The sequence below is a fragment of the Phocoena sinus genome, chromosome 1 (assembly GCF_008692025.1).
Source record: "Phocoena sinus isolate mPhoSin1 chromosome 1, mPhoSin1.pri, whole genome shotgun sequence".
In the NCBI taxonomy this organism is placed as follows: domain Eukaryota; kingdom Metazoa; phylum Chordata; class Mammalia; order Artiodactyla; family Phocoenidae; genus Phocoena; species Phocoena sinus.
Genome location: NC_045763.1, coordinates 19,854,545 through 19,872,280, shown reverse-complemented (window position 1 = coordinate 19,872,280; position 17,736 = coordinate 19,854,545). Strand labels below are relative to the sequence as shown.

Sequence of the window (17,736 nt, the reverse complement as noted above, 5' to 3'; positions counted from 1 at the left end):
ATAGACACACGGGCGGGCTCAGAGAGTCTTGCCCTCCTGGCAGTTTGAATCACTTTTATGGGACATTTCCTCCGGGTTTCCTTTGACCAATCATCTTGCTTTGCCTGGTTCTGAGTCCGTATTTGGTACCTCTCACCATCCTCCCCTGTGTGCGTGTGCCTCTGTTAGCCAAGATGGATTCTAGTGAAGAGGCCTATGGGTAGTTGGCATCACTTACTATGAGGTGGCACCCCCTCCCTTTTTGAACTCCAAGGAACCTTTCTGTGCATGTGTAGTCGGTGAAGTCTCCTTGACTTCAAGAATGAGGAATACGTGGTCTTTTATCTCTTTTCTGGGCAGGGCCCAGCCTCCTCCATTATCCTGCTTTTATGGAGTTTCTGCTATTATGGAGTTTCTGTCCACAGGGGAGAAACTGTTCAGCCTGGGGCTCATCTATCTTCTGCCTCAGAAGGATACTATTTGCAAGCCACAAGTACCATCAAAATATTTTAGAATACACCTAGCAAGACAAGTACAAGATGTGTATGGAAAAAAGCTACAAAATTTTGGTGAATGTATTAGTTTTCTATTGCTTCAGTAACAAAGAGCCACAGACTTAGTGACTTAAATCAATCCCAACTTATTATCTTACAGTTCTGTAGGTGACACGTCTCACTGAGGTAAAGTCAAGGTGTCAGCAGGGCAGAGAGTGCATTCTTTTCGTAAACCTAGGGGAGAATCCCCAGCACTGCTCCTTCAGGTGTTGGAGGAATTCACTTCTGAGGTCATTGGATTGAGATCTCTGTTTCCTTGGTGCTGCCACCTGGGAGCCATCCTTAGCTCCTAGACGTCTCTCAGGGGTCCTTGTGGAGACCCCACATTTCAGAAGCAGCAATAAAGTGTGGAATCCTTCTCGCGCTTTTAATCTCTCAAGTGATTAGATTAGGCCCACTCTATATAATCCAGGATAAGTGATCTCCTATCTACCTCCCAAGAAAGTAGCTTTTGTAAAAATGCCTGCAAAGCAGCATTGACTTGCACAAGCAGCTCATAGGACTAATTCTCCTTACGTAAGTGGTTAGTTCATTCGATGAAAAATTATTTCAAGGCAATTGTCATGCTTTATTAACAACAATAAATATGTCTAAAATGTATCCTACTTATAAATCCTTGGAAATAAAACAGTCACCATTGTCTAATCCTTAGCACCAAGAACACTGTCCTCAGAATAGACATCTCAGACGTCATTCTGAACCTTTAGACTAACTTAAAGGTCAGCTATGAGCGCCTTCTGCATTCTGTCTCCACCTTTCTGACTTTTCCTAGCCAAAACACGGGAGTGAAAAACGTTTTCTAAGATAACGCATTGACAGGCATCCTGTGACGTCCCGGGGAAGGCGGCCCGCCGGCCGGACATGTGTCAGGAGGAAGTGGCCAAGAAGGGTCCAGGGAGGCACAGCCCGAAGGGGAGGAAACGACCCAGTTAACATCGGCCAGGCACACAGTCCCAGAGTCAGGTGTAGCCGGCGCGAGACCGCCTCGTTTTCACCCGGTTTCATCCAAGAACACTAAATAGCCACAGGCTGCTACCCGGATGGAGCTGCGACTCCCCCTGCCCACCTTCCGTGCTAGGGCGCGCATGCGCATCCTGGAGGCCATTGGGTGAGGCGGAGGGTGGGGCTCGGGGTGGAGAGAGGAGGGGAGCGGCGGTTGGACGAGAGGAGAGCCACGCCCACCACGCAACGTCTCTGCGCAGGCGCGGGGCGCCAGTTTCTGGTATTTTCGACACGTCTGCCGCGCCCCCGTTCAGTTCGCTTTTGGACGTTGGACGTCGGAGGTAGAGTTTGAGAGTCAGCCGTTCAGGAGAAGCAGCGAAAAGCCTGTCTCCGTCCTTAACTTGAGAAGGAAGGCGTCCGTTGGGCCTTTCTCTCCTTGAGTGAGGCGTCGACGGCTCGTGGTGGGTTTTCTGGTGACGGGGTGGCCCTGCGCTCGGCTACCTCAAGGCGAGCGTAGCCGGGCCCTGTGGGCCCCGCGGAGCGTGGACGGGGACGGTGGCGGGGCGGGAAGGCCGGCAGCAGACGGCGCCACAGTCCGGAGTTCCGTAGGCCGGGAGGCCCGTTTCTTTTTCGGCCCGAGGCTGCCCGCGCGGCTCACTTCGGGACTTCACTTGTATTTTGTTTCTCTCGTTTGTTTTTAGGAACTGAGTTTTCGGGCAGGGGTCGTCAAAGCAAAGGAAGCTCGGAAGCTGCCGTCCGAGATGTCCACCTACGTGAACGACCTGTGGCCGGGCTCGCCGCACAAGGCCTCCCCCTCGTCGTCGCGGTCGGGCCCGTCCAGCCGGCTGTCCTCGGCGTCCGGGAGCCGCTCTCCTCCGAGCTCTCCGTCCCGATCCATCGTCTCGACTCGGTCGTGGTCGCGGAGCCGCAGCCGCAGCCCGCCCCGGCGGAGGAGCAGGTCGAGGTCTCGCTCCCGAAGGCGCCACCGGAGGAGGTACCGGCGCTACTCGCGCTCGTACTCGCGGAGCCGCTCGTACTCGCGGAGCCGCTCGCGCCCCCGCAGCCGCCGGTACCGGGAGAGGCACCACGGCTCCTCCAGGAGGTCCTACCGGTCCTTCAACCGCCCCCGCTCCCGAGGCCGCTCGCCTTACCGGAGGGCCTACGCCTTCGCGCGGGACCGCCCTTACTACGGCTTCGGCCGCACCGTCTACCCGGAGGAGCGCAGAGGCTGGAGGGGGCGATCCCGGACCAGGTCGCGCAGCCCAACCCCATTTCGTCTGAGTGAGAAGGGTGAGTCGTCGGTCGTCGAGAGAGGCGTTAGGGGAAAGAGGAAGGACTCCAGTAGGTTAATAGTTAAAACTACACTGTAGTGGGCGCCCAGTTTTAAAATGGACGGCATGCTTTCCCCTTGGGAGTAACGCTGTGCACGTTAAATGGCTTGGTGGAGGGCGGTTCTGGGTGGAGCCTTGAAATTGTCAGGGAGTTAGTTATTTACCCACCGTGTGCTTTTACTTGTTGATCACTTAGGGATGCTTGTTTTTCTCAGCAAAATAAGTAGAGTTCTTTTTCCATCAATAGAAATATATCTTACATGTGGAAGTACCATGTAAATGTCTAGATACTACTAATTTAAAAGCACAGACAATAGGGCTTCCCTGGTGGCGCACTGGTTGAGAGTCAGCCTGCCGATCCAGGGGACACGGGTTCGTTCCCTGGTCTGGGAAGATCCCACATGCCGTGGAGCGGCTGGGCCCGTGAGCCATGGCCGCTGAGCCTGCGCGTCCGGAGCCTGTGCTCCGCAACGGGAGAGGCCACAGCAGTGAGAGGCCTGTGTACAGCAAAAAAAAAAAAAAAAAAAAAAAAAAAAAAAAGCACAGAGTTTGTGAATTTTGAGTTTTCTGGAGAAACTACAGGATAAATGAACACTTTGTGTTTCTTTTGTAGATCGAATGGAGCTGTTAGAAATAGCAAAAGCCAATGCCGCAAAAGCATTAGGAACAGCCAACTTTGACTTGCCAGCTAGTCTCAGAACTGTTTCTGTATCTAAAGAAACCAACCGTGGAACAGCTGTACTGAATAATGGTGCAAAGTCTGAGGTAAGTGTTTTAGATTTATCCAAACAAAATCTTCAGGAAAGTACTACCAGAAAGATCTGATTAGTCATTTTTATTTGATTTGCCTTAGACTGCTTCCTGGAAAGGCTAGCTAAGTGTAATTTAAAATAACAGATCTGACAATACTAGATAGTCTCCCCCCGTGAAAATGGGAGACTAATGAACTTTATTTTCAGTTGACACAGTACTAATTACTTTCATAATTGTAGCTGGTACTTTGGTGATTTCTATGTAGTTACCAAGTTTTTCTAGCTAGTTTTTTATGGAGTATCTGTAGCGCTCATTTGCAGCATTATGTTCCCACAAATTCTGTACTCAACATACAGTATAGTTTATCTGCTTTATTTCTGTCTTATAGAAATCATGAATGTGGTCTCCAGACATTGATGAAGAAAATCTGTTGGTAATTGATACATGCGCAAAAGCATCAGAGGTTTAACTAATTTGAAGTTTATGTTGACACACTGAAAACTTAGTTTTTTGTTGGTAGATCCCTATGCATGCTAGAATTTGGGACAGGTACTAAACTAAACAAAAGTGTACTTTGTAATGGTGGGGCATCTGATATAGATGTCCCTTTCATAATATATGCAATATATTCCAGATGTTTTGAGAGATTACAGAAGAAGAGGCCTGCTTCACTTGCAGATAAGTTTATTACAATTCTCCAGAAATGTGCAGCATAAAATTCATAGCTTAAAGGTTTAAGGTAGTTAGGAATTGATAACACTCAGTTAACATAGGAAAGATGGGTTATCTCCTGTCATTCAGACCCAGATGTGGGTTTGCCTAAGTATTAGTGGTGGACAAAAAAGATCTTAGTTCAGTCACTTTTTCAGACGGTTAGGTTCCCAACTGGATGGGCAAATGCCTTAGTTCTTTGAAACTAGGTGTTTTCTGGTATGACTTGACTTTCAAAGTTACTTGAATTTGCATCAGGGGGATACAGTACTCCTTTATGGGGAAGAGTGTCTTAAGCCTATCATTGAATCAGTTTTGTTATGGGGAAGACTCAACAGAGCACTGTGTTATTTATTTTAGGGTGTTAACTCTTTGGTTACATCCAACTTGATTTGTGTCTCTACGAGTGAATTTGTAATACAGTTGGGCTGCTTTTTATACCTACAAGGGTATGGTTTTTTAAAACTTACTTTCTCTTACCTGTCTAGCTGTCGGATCAGTTAATAGAAGATGAAACAGAAAATCCCAACGAGAAGTCTTCCCAGCAAAAAAGCATAGCTTTTAGCTCTAATGTAAGTATATCTAAGCATTGAGCACTCAAAAACTGGCCTTAAACATATTTCTGTTATGTGGGTTTTTATTTTTGTTGGCTCATTGTTTTTATGCTGATAATTCGAGGCCTACTAAGCCGCTAAATAAATAGAATTAAAAAAATTTTTTTGTATGGTTCTTACAAGTGACCAATGTAATGGGCTCCTACTTTAATATCTACATTCTCAGTCTCAATATTTTGTCCTCCTTTTAATTATTCCTATTTTCCTTTTTAACTGTTAAAATATTCAAAAAACAAGTCTCAGAATATCCTGTAGTCAGAATATTTTAAAATGAGCTAAGGGCTTAATAAACAAAATTTCAAAACTATTTTTAATACTTCACTACTGCAATAGTGACATGCCTTGCATGTGTCTGATTTGATTGAATCAAGTTGCAAGTGCAGTCCGTGGCTTTGCATTTATTTGGTTGGTGTCTCTTTTAAGTTCTAGTCTTAAATGGAATTATTTAATGTATTTTGTAAAAAGCGAGTATTTTAAATATGTATAATAATTGTTTGGGAAGCTGACTTAAGAACTTGTTCTCTTACAGAATTCTGTAGCAAAGCCATTGCTTCAGAAATCAGCTAAAGCTACTGCTGAAGAGACCTCTTCAGGATCCCCAAAAATAGATAAGAAGAAAAGTCCATATGGACTGTGGATACCTGTTGAAAAGAACATCAATAGCTAAGGTTGCCTGAAATGCATTTTTTTTTTTGCAAGTTTGTTTCCAGCATTATTCCATTCCTTTGAACCATTTAGTGATAATTGTTGCAATTACAGATGACAACACAGAAAGATGTAAATACTTAATATTTAAATATTAACATTTTAGATTTCTCTTGCAGATAGGAGATAGCACAAATGGACCAGAGGTTACGCACAGGTGGCATTTTTGTATATATACTTGTAAATGTTTTATATAATATGGATTGGTTATGTAGAAGTGAAATTTTTAAGACAAACAGTAATTGAACTGTGTTGTATATATTTTATTAATAAATTTGTTTTTATTTTAGTTTCACTTTATTGTATATATTTTACATAATGGGTTTTTATTTAATGAAGAAGAATGAGGTGGTATCTCTTGTTTAAAGCCTTACTAATCCCAGATCCAAATCCATGGACTGACAGCATAGGGCTCTGTGATCTTACCTGAGAGTTTGTGAGAAATGTTGAATCTGAAATCTACCCCAGAACTGAATTAGAAGCTGATTTGTAAAGTACTCCCGGTTGATGTAGATACTCATTAAAATTTGGGAAGTTTGGCCTAAGACTTAAAAGAATACTGGCATAGTGTTATCCTGGAAGAATTGAGCTTCACGGCAGGAAACTCAGCCAGAGAGGGGTTGAAACAGAATGCCTCACTGGGTTATAAAATCAGAGGTTTCGTTGCATTTTTTTCTTATTATGTTTTAAAAAGTATTTATTGATTTGAAATTCTTCATTGCTTCTTACTGTAGCTGGGAAAGACCTTAACTAAGCACATAAAAATTTAGAGATGAATGTTACACTTAACCGAAAGGTCTGGGCAGTTGGTTTAAATGTTAGCTGATTATGGATTTTTGTGGTTTTGCCTGTTAATACATTCTAGTGGATACCAAAACTAGGAGGATTTAAGCCAGTTTTAGATGGTCTCTGCAAGTGTTAATTTGACTTCATCAAATGTTTGGATTAAACATAAAATGCCAACTTAATGAATTTATTTTGCCTATGTGCTAGGCTTTAGCAACAAAACATGTCTTGCTAGAACCTAAGCAAAAAATAAAAATCCTAGTAGATCAAAAACATGCATGGGGTTTTATTTTAGTGATGGGGGTGGGTACTATTGATTGCTTGAATGTTTTTCTTTCCTACTCCTTGGAATCTTGCCCTAAGTTTGAACAGACTCTTTAGTTTGGGAAATAAAGAAATAGACTTCCAATAGGCAGGGATAACAAGTTAGAGAATAGGATGAGGAGAATATTAGAGGCAAGACAAAAAACCTGGGAAAAGACAAACACCCAGAAATTAGATAATAGATGAGCAGGCTTAAGTCCTAAATTTTTAAGTAGAAGTTGACTTTAAAAAGATGGTGAAGAATCCTCAAGTGCAATGTAATACTGTATTAACTAAAGCTGTGCTGTCCAGTATTTTACCTGCATTTCCCATGAAGACAGCCACCAGCCACTGTGGCTATTGACCACTTGAGAAGTTGGCTAGTATGACTGAGGAACTGAATTTTAAGTAACCACTTACTGGAAAGTGCAGATAATAGAATACTTCTATGGTAGAACATTGTATTGGATAAGAGCTGCTCTTAAATTTGACCCTATGAAAAATTTAAATGTACAAATTTAGACTTGGATATATACATTCCTGGACATATAATTTCTATTCCTATAGTAAAGCTACAGAACTCAAGGATTTCCTTCTAAGGGAGACTTCTGCAATGAATTGAGGACATAATGCTAAGATCATTTTCACCTTCACTTAGCTGGTAACAGAAAAGCACCTGCTTTGATTATGACCTTATGTAAGAGGTTTGGCTAGTTGCTATGGATATGTGCCACTTCTGAGATTTCACTTCTACAGTGGTCTTCTCCTTCAGCCTTGAGACTTGCCTATTTTCCCTTTATTAGTTCATTTTCTTTTTACTACCCAGTATCCTGAAAAGAATGTACACTTTCTCCATTTTTTTTTCATAATCACCCCATGAAGTCCTGTCAGTCCTTGTCTAACCTGACCTTGTCGTTTGTGTGTGGCCAGGACAACTGTGCTCAGTCTCTCCTAGGCTTTGTAACACAGAAGATAACTCGTTGTGCATATTCCCAGACTGCCTGTCATTACATAAGTGGGATGCAGTTGCCCAGGTGTGATACCACGTCATTACATAACCTGTGGACAATATAGCAAACAGGCGCTGACAGTGAGAAATTGTACCAAGAGACTAGATTTAGTGCTGTCCAATAGAAAGGAGAGCTTCAATGAAAAGTTAAAAGGTGAATTCGTTTTTTACCCCAGGATGTTAAAATATTTAAACATATAATGTAGAAAAGTGGTATTTTACTTTTTTTGGGTAGGTGTTGTGATTCAGTGTGTATGTTACACTTAAAGCACACCTCAATTTGCCCTAGTCACATTTCAGATGATCACTAGTGACATATGGTGGGTGGCTACCATTTTGGAAAGCACAGCCCTAGATTGTAGGTTCAGGTGTGTAATGCTTTGCTTTTTTTCTAGAGAAGCCATGATTACTGAACCAACCACAGCATGCTGTCCTTTGGTTTTCTTTGCTGAAGCACTTATTAAGCTTACCTAGCAAAATAAAACTTGTTCTTATGCGGGCTCACTTTTCACTATTTCTTCATGGAGTCCTTTCTCAAATTTTTCTGTCATTCAGGCAGAGATTTCCATGCATTTGTCTTCTTTTCTTTGACCTCTTCCATTATCTACAGTGGCTTTTTGTCCTTTGCCCACTGTTAGGATTCTATCCTTAGCCTACTCCCTCTACAAGCTCTTTTGCTAATTTCCTCCACTCTGTCTTTAACTACCATCTACTAACTGAAGAGTATCAATTTCTGAACTCTAGTTTCCAAAGCTTGCCTCAGCTCTTCAAAATGAACCTTTCCCATACTGGGCTAATTACAGTATTGCCTGTTTGAATTAGTGGCTCTTACCATCCACCTAGTCACCTTCAGAGTAGTCTTCAGATCATACTGACATCTGTTTTTTGGTTGGCTATTGGGAGCACTTGTCTCCTCTGGGGAAATCCTATTTGTCCTTTAAGCCCAAGTCAGTATGATGTCTTTGAAGACATTAATTTTTCCCTCCCCTCCTTTTCCCTTAGTAGAAAGGTATTATTAAATGTTTCTTTGAAAATACAGGAGAAGAAAAAACTACTGGCATGTTATTACTCTTGATAAGATAGGGCAGCATGGGTGTGTATTTGTGTCAAATTATTTTTAAAAATAAGTAAAATTACCACATCTGTTCCCATTCCCAGCAGCAATCACTGTAAATAGTATGGTGCACATCCTGGATTTTATTTCTATGCCGTACAAACCTCTTTATATAGGTAAGAGCATCTTTTCATGTTAGATCTGTCTCATTCTGTAGTTGTATGACTGTACCACAATGTTAAAATTTCGCTATTCACAGTACACTGAATATACCTTTATTATTAGCATTTATATTACCATCTTTATAAACCCGTCATTAGCTAAATCAGAGCTTCCTACTCGTTGATCAATAAGTGTGCCCATCTTATACTGATCTCAAGCCTAGGCATGTTTTTATTCACGTAACATGGCACAATCTTCACTTTCATGGGATACTCCGGACTTCAGGTTTTCTATCCTCTGTTTCCCATAATTACTACTAAAATCGCATGTCCTAATTTTTTAGTTACAGTTTAAATAAGGTTAGAATTCCAGTTAGCCTTTAAAACAAAAGATTGTATTATGTGTATTTTAATAATATTTTCACCAAGTGTTTTAACTTACCTTCTTCCAAGGGATATTTGCTTTTTGAAGGATGGCATATTTGTAAAATGCTACTGGAGAATCAGTCTCCCACCCTCTATGCTTGCCCCATAAATGCACCTGGGCCATGGGATACAACATGGGACAGGCAAGCACCTGCTAATTGTGACCTCTTGGAGCAGGGAGGGATTAGGTTGAATTTCCAGTGACCACTGCCTGCCTTTCACTACCTACCATAGCTTATAAGAAGAATTAGTGCCAATTTAGCAACTCACCTCTGAAGCTCCCAAGTTCAACTCCAGGTCAAGTCAAATGTATGACAGATTTCAGCATGATGATGACTTGTGTTCGTATCTAAGGATTTTAAGCCTAGCAGAGTGCACACATTAAGCACACACTTCAAACACAGAAATACAAGACATTTTTCTAAAACAAATGAATAATAAATATATGAAAATACACAGATTTGTAGAACATGTCTTTACAAATTATAAAAGGAAAGAGTCCTGATTTACTGGTACAATTTGGCAGAACAGTTCCTGAAGGAGATTAGACAGCTGTTCTTCTTTCCAAGTTTTGCTTAATTTCAGCTGTATATTTCCCATAGAACCTTTCTGCCTTCTTGTTGAATTTAGCATTTCTTTCATTAATGTAGTCAATATCTGCATCATCATTATAAGGACGTCTCCGGCTGTATTTGTCTCGTTTCTCAATTCTGTAATGGAAACAAATATACAGAATTCAAAGCGGCATTCCTTTTTTTAAAATTTATTTATTTTTGTGTTGGGGCCTCGTTGCTGTGCGCAGCCTTTTCTCTGGTTGCCGTGAGCAGGGGCTACTCTTCATTGTGGTGATGGGCTTCTCATTGCGGTGGCTTCTCTTGTTGCAGAGCATGGGCTCTAGGACCGCGGGCTTCAGTAGTTGTGGCTCGCGGGCTTAGTTGCTTTGCGGCATGTGGGATATTCTCGGACCAGGGATCGAACCCATGTCCCCTACGTTGGCAGGTGGATTCTTAACCACTGTGCCACCAGGGAAGTCCCTCCTTTTTGTTCTTAATAGTTAAGCCTGAAAGCAATATCTTTAGAAAGCATCCTACAAGGATATATGTTCAATGAGCATTCTTCTTGAATTTAATCTTAACAGTATCATCAGATGATCTGGTCTGAAGTTTGGGAAATTACCCAGGTTCACGCTGAAATATGAGTGGTCACATATTACGTTGAGAGAATTTTTATACGTACTCTGTAGATTCTGCCTAGTAGTTACCCCATTCAAAACACATATAAGCAACATAAGTGTCCATCGACAGATGAATGGATAAAGATGTGGCACATATAAATGGAATTCTACTCAGCCATAAAATGAAACGAAATTTGAGTTATTTGAGGTGAATGGACCTAGTGTTTGTCATACAGAGTGAAGTCAGAAAAAATACCGTATGCTAACACATATGGAATCTAAAAAAAATGGTTCTGATGAACCTAGGGGCAGGACAGGAATAAAGACACAGACGTAGAGAAAGGACTTGAGGAGGAGGGTGGGGTGGGGGGAGGGTAAGCTGGGACGAAGTGAGAGAGTAGCATTGAAATACATACACTACCAAATGTAAAATAGCTAGTGGGAAGCAGCTGCATAGCACAGGGAGATCAGCTTGATGCTTTGTGACCACCTAGAGGAGTGGGAGAGCGAGGGTGGGAGGGAGACGCAAGAGGGAGGGGATATGGGATATATGTATACATATAGCTGATTCACTTTTTTATACAGCAGAAACTAACACAACATTGTAAAGCACTTATACTCCAATAAAAATGTTAAAAAAACCACACACATAAAAGTGGTGGTGAATGGGACCATTCTTCAAACTAATAATTCAAATGTTCCTTAACTTCAATCCAGTTGCTACACTTCAAGACCATATAGTTAATTTTGTTATTAAGCATGAATCACTACTAAAATTTTAGGCTGCATTTGTAGTACTTACTGCTTTTCCAAGTCTACGACCATCCTATCAGTTTCCTCTGTGGAAGGCACGTGTGTTCCGTGAAGAAGACTGTTAGATGTTGGGTAGAACTCCTCTCCACTGAAAAAGAGTGAAGTGGTGAGTAACACAAAAAAAGATCCTATACCTTCAGAACTGGACAATGTTTAGTGGTCAAAGTGGAAAACTGAGATACTTGATTTCAAAGAAATAGAATTCAGACCAAAAAATATATAAATATCTACTCCTGGGACTTCCCTGGCAGTCCAGTGGTTAAAACTCCATGCTTCCACTGCAGGGGGCGTGGGTTCAATCCCTGATCTGGGAACTAAGATCCTGCATGCTGTGTGGCCAAAAAATAAAAAACCTCCAAAGCCCAAATGAGTTAGCTGAGGACCACAGGTTAATGGAATGAACGAAGTTCATACAGTAGGAGAGCTTGAGTAACATGCTCAATTGAGGGCACAATTTACAGCCCTCTCCACTATCTACACTATCACTATTAAAATAGTCTTGATCTTTAGCACAGTACCTGTCTTACATAATTAGGTAAGGAGTGTAGTTTACCATTGTTTACTGTGCATGACGAAAGAAAGTATTACTGTGTCCCTTACCTGTGGATAAGGGTAATAGCAACAGTAATAATCAATGATAACAAATAATAGCCAATACATATACAGTGCTTTCTATGTGCCAAGCACTGATTGAGGGCATTGTATGAATTTATTTAATCTTGATAATAACCCTGTGAGGTGGGCACTGTTGTTATTCCCTATTTACAGACGAGGAAACAGAAAAATAGTGTGACACAGCTACTAAGTGGTGGAGCCGGGACCCAAGGCCAGGAAGCAAAGCTCCAGAATCAGCACTCTTAAATTCAAGGCCTTTCAGTAACATACATGATGTATGCTTTTAAATCACATCGACTTACTGCTTTTCTCTCAGTCTCATATGTTTCCATGTCAGGTCTGATCTGCTTTGTCAACCTATGATACTGGTGTAATTGGGCAGCAGCATAATCTGAAAAAATGAGAACCCAAACTATTTTAGATGTTGGGTGGGGCATTACTAGACTTGTTAAATGGGCCATTAATAGGCCCATTCAATAAAGTAAAAGCCATTTTTACCTGAAAATCCCAGATTGGGGTTTTTCCTCCTCTTTTTCCTCTCCCGTTTTTCTGCATCTTCTGCACTGATCTCGAGCAACTTCACTTTCTTATAGTCTTCCCCTCTTGCTGTACATTCCTAAAACGAGGGGAAAAAACATTAGCTTTATTGCCTTATACAATTCCTTAATTCCTTTCAAATCAAAGGCCTAAAGACTGCCATCAAGACAGTAAAATGGCCAGTTTACAAAGAAAATTGTGGAATCTGCTATATCTGTAAGACATAATACATCTATAAAACTGACACCAAAGATAGCTGTGGGGAACACATTAGATGTCCATCAAAATCCTTTCTTGCCTCCTTTCTAGGCTCATGGCCGCCCATTTCTCAACGTCCCTTGGAGCTGCATCAGGCCAGGTGACTTGGGCTGCTCAACTGGGAACTGATACAGGAGAGACTCATGAGCTTTATCTTTTCTTATTGTTGGAGCTTTTGTTACTGTAGCTTAACCTTTTACCCTAATATCCATTATGTGGCTGTAACTATGTGCCAGGCAGTGTTGTAAATGTCTTCCATATTTTATTCTCAAAACTCTCTAAGGTACAGATGAGGAAACCAGAGCTGGAATGCTTAATGCTTAACTACCATGCAATATACTGCCTGAACAAAACACAATATAATATTTGAATCCACAGCTTATGAAGGTGGCAGGAGTGTACTTACTTTTTCTTTTCTTTTTCCTGCAATTCCCATTCCAAATGAGCTTTCTTAGCTTCCCAATTTGCAGGTAATTTAAGTCTTTTATCTTCCTCCACAACTTCCTGGTGATTTAATTTTCGAGCTTCATTCTACCACCAGGACACAAAGTTTGTCAGCAGAGGTATGGAAACAAATCCAAATAAATGTTACCTATCTTGTATGGTAGGCCATCCAAAATGGACTTCTGGATTTTATCCTGAAAGGAAGGGAGCCACTGGAGAAGTTTGTGTGAGAGTGTGTTTGTACTGAAGAGATTTCATGTAGGGGGAAGAGAGGTAAACACCAATATCTATATCTTTAAGTATTATTTTACTGCCTTCAAGGAACCATGTGGTAAAGATGGAAAGAGCAATAGTTTGGGAGTAAGAAGGCCTGAGAAATATACTGATTTGACTACTCCCTAGCTGTGTGATGTAAGCAAGTCACTTAGGATTGGATTGAAACAGCATTTCCCAAAGTATGAGTTCCACTGTACAGAGGTACTTGAGATGATTTTAGATACTACTGAATGACACAGTCACATACTGAGAAAGTGATTCCATTTCTCATTCCTTTTTTAATTCAGATTGGGTTGAAGACAAAGTTTCAGTTTTAACACCTCTAAAAACACCTATCTTAACGCCTCATTTAGTCTCCCTTTAAAAACAAACAGAGGGGGCATTCCCTGGTAGTGCAGTGGTTAAGAATCCGCCCGCCAATGCAGGAGACACAGATCGAGCCCTGGTCCGGGAAGATCCCACATGCCTCGGAGCAACAAAGCCCGTGTGCCACAACTACTGAGCCTGCGCTCTAGAGCCTTCGAGCCACAGCTACTGAGCCTGCGTGCCACAACTACTGAAGCCTGCACTCTAGAGCCTGCGAGCCATATCTACTGAGCCTGCGTGCACAACTACTGAAGTCCTAGAGCCCATGCTCCACAACAAGAAAAGCCACTGCAATGAGAAGCCTGCACGCCGCAACAAAGAGTAGCCCCCACTCACCACTAGAGAAAGCCCATGTGCAGCAACGATCACCCAATGCAGCCAAAAATAAAATAAATATTTATTAAAAAAATAAAAACACTGAGGAAGTGGACAGGTGGTCACACTTACAGTATAAACCATGAAGGTGGTATGAGAAGGACTACAATCTAATTCTCCTATTATCTATGAAATTCAGAAAGTTTTAGGTGACAGAGTTAGTGGCAGAGTTAGGCCAAGAACCCAAATTTCCTGATTTCTAGCTGGTTTTCTTTTCTACCTATAATATTGTAATATCTCTTTAACCACAATACCATCAGCACAGTCCCCAAATAATTCCTTATTATCAAATATCTTGTCAGTGTTCACATTTTCCTGATGGTCTCATAAGTGTTCATTATTATTTTTACAATCTGTTTGAATTGGAATTCAGACAAGTCCCACATGTTGCGATTAGTCAATATGTATGTACACCTCTTAAGGTTTATTTAATGTATAGTTTCCTTTTCCATCTTTTTTATCCATTGCTTTTTTGAGGAGTGTGAAAATGACTGTGTTGACTGTCCTATTGTTTCCCAAAGTGGCATCTGCTAGTTGCCTCCCTATAATGTCCTATAACATATTTTTTGACCCCTGTATTTTCTGTAAATTGGTCAGCAGATCTAGTGGTTTCATCCAATTCAGGTTATTTTTTTTTTTTAAAGATTTATTTATATTTATTTATTTTATTTTATTTTTGGCTGTGTCGGGTCTTAGTTGCAGCACGCGGGATCTTCGTTGAGGCATGCAGGATCTTTCGTTGTGGTGTGCGGGCTTCTCTCTAGTTGTGGCGTGCGGGTTTTCTCTTCTCTAATTGTGGCGTGTGGGTTTTCTCTTCTCTAGTGGCATGCGGGTTCCAGAGCACGTGGGCTCTGTAGTTTGCGGCACACGGGCTCTAGTTGAGGTGTGCGAGTTCAGTAGTTGTGGCATGTGGGCTTAGTTGCCCTGTGGCATGTGGGATCTTAGTTCCCCGACCAGGGATTGAACCCGCATCTCCTGCATTTTAAGGCAGATTCTTTACCACTGGACCACCAGGGAAGTCCCCAATTCAGGTTAGATTTATTTTTAGCAAGTCTACTGATATGAAACTGGTGCTACATACTTCTATCAGGAGACACATAATCTCTGATTTTATCCTTTTTGTGATGTTCACAGCCACTGACTGTGATCCGGTGACTCATTAAAAACTGCAAAAGGGGGATGTTTGAATTATATCATTGCTTCTTCACACATCATCCGGCCTCCTATTTTTTTTTTTTTTACAGTATTTCAAGTGAATTAAGTATGTCCCACTAGTTTTTAGATTGCGTTTTTCTGCGCAAATAGAGATAACTACCATCCTCACACATACCTCTTGTCTCCAGCTGCCTGCTGACCTATCCTAATGAGGACTTTTCCTTTGCTCTTGTTCCTACTGCTCTATACCACTTCCCCAACTCCTTTACTTGTCTAATAATATCCTACCCATTTTTCAAGCAGCTTAGTTGTCACCTTAGTCTCTAGTTGTCTTCTTCTCTGCACTTCTGAGGCACTTTGTTCCTCCCTCTAACATACCATTTACCAAGTCGTGAAGTAATTATTGATTACGGATCTGCCTCCATGACTGGACAGCAGCCTTACCATATTTACCGCTGTATCCACACCATCTGTTGATAGTTGGCTATAGCACACTAGAGGCCATTAGGCGAGGGGCTGTTTTTGGATGAATGACGCCAACTTGCTGCGTGACAACAGACAAGTTACTTTCCATTTCTGGTCCACGGTATCCCCTTCCATGAAAAGAAAGGTTTGACAGAATCACTTGAGCTGAGAGGAGGGTGCGGGGAGAGGATGCTTAAAAAAATACCAATGTCTGTGTTTAGAAACTGATCAAATCAGACACTCTGGAAGTGAGGCCTAAGCATGTCTAGCTTTTAAAAGGTCTCAAAGTGACTTCAGTGTGATTCCAGGTTGAGAACCACCGGGACCGAACTTTCATCTAGCTCTGCAGGTCTGTCAACACGCGCTGGTGCGGCTTCCTCGTCGCTCCACAAACGCGCACGGGCCTGGCCACGTGACAGGTCTCAGCTGGACTCTGGGGCGACTCACCCACTTCAGGTGCAGCTCCCGGAATTTGCGCAGTCTCTGTTCGCGCTTCTGGGCGGCCAGCTCCTCGGCCGCCGCAGGGGGCTGCTGTTCCTCCGCGCCGTCTACCGGCACCTGTAGCGGAGGACAGGCTGGAGGCGGGGCCGGTTCGGCTTCTTCCCGGACGGCCCAGGTGATTTCCCGCGGTTCCCGACAGGCCGGGCGTCCTCACCGCCGACCCCGACCCCACAGTGTCTGCGCCCCCGTCTCTGCCTCCCTGGCACTACCTCTTCGTCTAGCCGCCGTCGTCTAGCCTACACTCCCAACCGTTGGGCAAGACCAGCCCCACCCACCTCCTCTGCCTTAGCCTTTGCCGCCATCACCCAGTAGCGCTTTTTCCCTAGACTTCCTGCGACAACTTTTCCGAGTCTCCAGCTCACTTCCGTCAGCCAGCAGCCACAGGTTTCGGGACAAAGCCCCGCCCCTTTCTGCTTCCCCAGCTGAGGAACCAATCCCTTGGGCTGTATCCGATTGGGCCAGGCTTGGGCCCAGGCGCACAGAGTGGAGACACGAGGGCAGCGCGGCGGAATCGTCTGAGGAAGAGGGGTAAAAGGAAGAAAACGCCACCAAAAGTGTGAGAAAGCAACCCAGAGCACAGATTGTGCCCATCAAGTGACCAAAGTAGGCCTACAGTCACCATCACAGCATCCTATCTTAATCTTTGCGTGGCGGTACAACGCCCGGTACAACGGAAGCTCCAAGAGAACAGGATCTATTTCTGTCTTGTTCACAGCGGATTCCCTGTGCCCCGAACTGTCTGAATGAAGAAAGGAAGGAACAAATTGACTGAGGGTACTTGGGATCTCTTCCTGAAGCATCTCCGAGATGCAGAAAGATTTCTTGGATTAATGTGAGATTTTGACTTTCTTCTCAGAATTCTGCATAGGACACCATTCTTCGTATATCTGTCCATTCATTCAGTAATGAACTGTATAACCATTCTCTACTTAACTCGTCTATTCTTTGGTTCATCATCTATGAAAAATAAATAATAATACAATACCCATGTTACAGAGTAGTTTGAGGACAAATTCGACAATATTTGTGAAATATTTGTGACTTGTGCCTGGCCCATAGCAAATGACCAATATACCAGTTGGGATTAGGTGTGTCCTCCTCCTAAGATGTCTTTAAATGTTTTTCTTCAGGGGGCCCTAACCTTCACCACCTTAAGGGTCAGTTTCCCCTGTTACAGCTTTTCATACTGTCTTCTTTGTGGTGCCTACATAAATAATTAAATAAGCGTGGAACTGACTGTTTAGTGCAGTTAATTTAAATGAGACAAGTTTCTTAACAACTATGAAAGCAGCAAATCTAGCAGTCATAAGCTTATATTTTTTCTACATTATGATTTGACAGAGCAATCCTAACACATATTTTTATTCTTTAGGAATACAGAAATGTCAGTTATTTTCAGTATGATCACTTAACCAGAATTACACGATTT

The 17,736-nt window shown here is 42.5% G+C and overlaps 1 protein-coding gene and 1 pseudogene across 9 annotated transcripts; one reads left to right on the top strand and one right to left on the bottom strand.

The window, feature by feature from the left end:
* Positions 1 to 1,781: 1,781 nt before the first annotated feature.
* Positions 1,782 to 5,884, top strand: RSRP1 (arginine and serine rich protein 1). Of its 9 annotated transcripts, none has more exons than XR_004350237.1 (6): positions 1,782 to 1,936; positions 2,177 to 2,765; positions 3,420 to 3,571; positions 3,948 to 3,992; positions 4,194 to 4,842; positions 5,414 to 5,878. XR_004350237.1 is itself a non-coding variant. In XM_032633931.1 (5 exons), the coding sequence occupies exons 2-5, from the start codon at positions 2,237 to 2,239 to the stop codon at positions 5,549 to 5,551; spliced, it is 903 nt and encodes a 300-aa protein (XP_032489822.1). In that variant the 5' UTR covers positions 1,782 to 1,936; positions 2,177 to 2,236; the 3' UTR covers positions 5,552 to 5,884. The 9 variants fall into 9 exon arrangements, 2 of the variants coding, with proteins under 2 accessions (XP_032489822.1, XP_032489859.1); XR_004350241.1 differs by having other exon boundaries at positions 3,948 to 4,237; positions 4,751 to 4,842; XR_004350238.1 differs by lacking the exon at positions 3,948 to 3,992 and having other exon boundaries at positions 5,414 to 5,884.
* Positions 5,416 to 17,736, bottom strand: LOC116755109 (annotated as a pseudogene).

Coding starts and splice junctions, on each gene's coding strand:
- RSRP1 (XM_032633931.1), top strand. CDS start 2,237: ATGTCCACCTACGTGAACGACCTGTGGCCGGGCTCGCCGCACAAGGCC. Junction 3,572..4,758: donor ATAATGGTGCAAAGTCTGAG/GTAAGTGTTTTA, acceptor TTACCTGTCTAG/CTGTCGGATCAGTTAATAGA. Junction 4,843..5,413: donor GCATAGCTTTTAGCTCTAAT/GTAAGTATATCT, acceptor GTTCTCTTACAG/AATTCTGTAGCAAAGCCATT.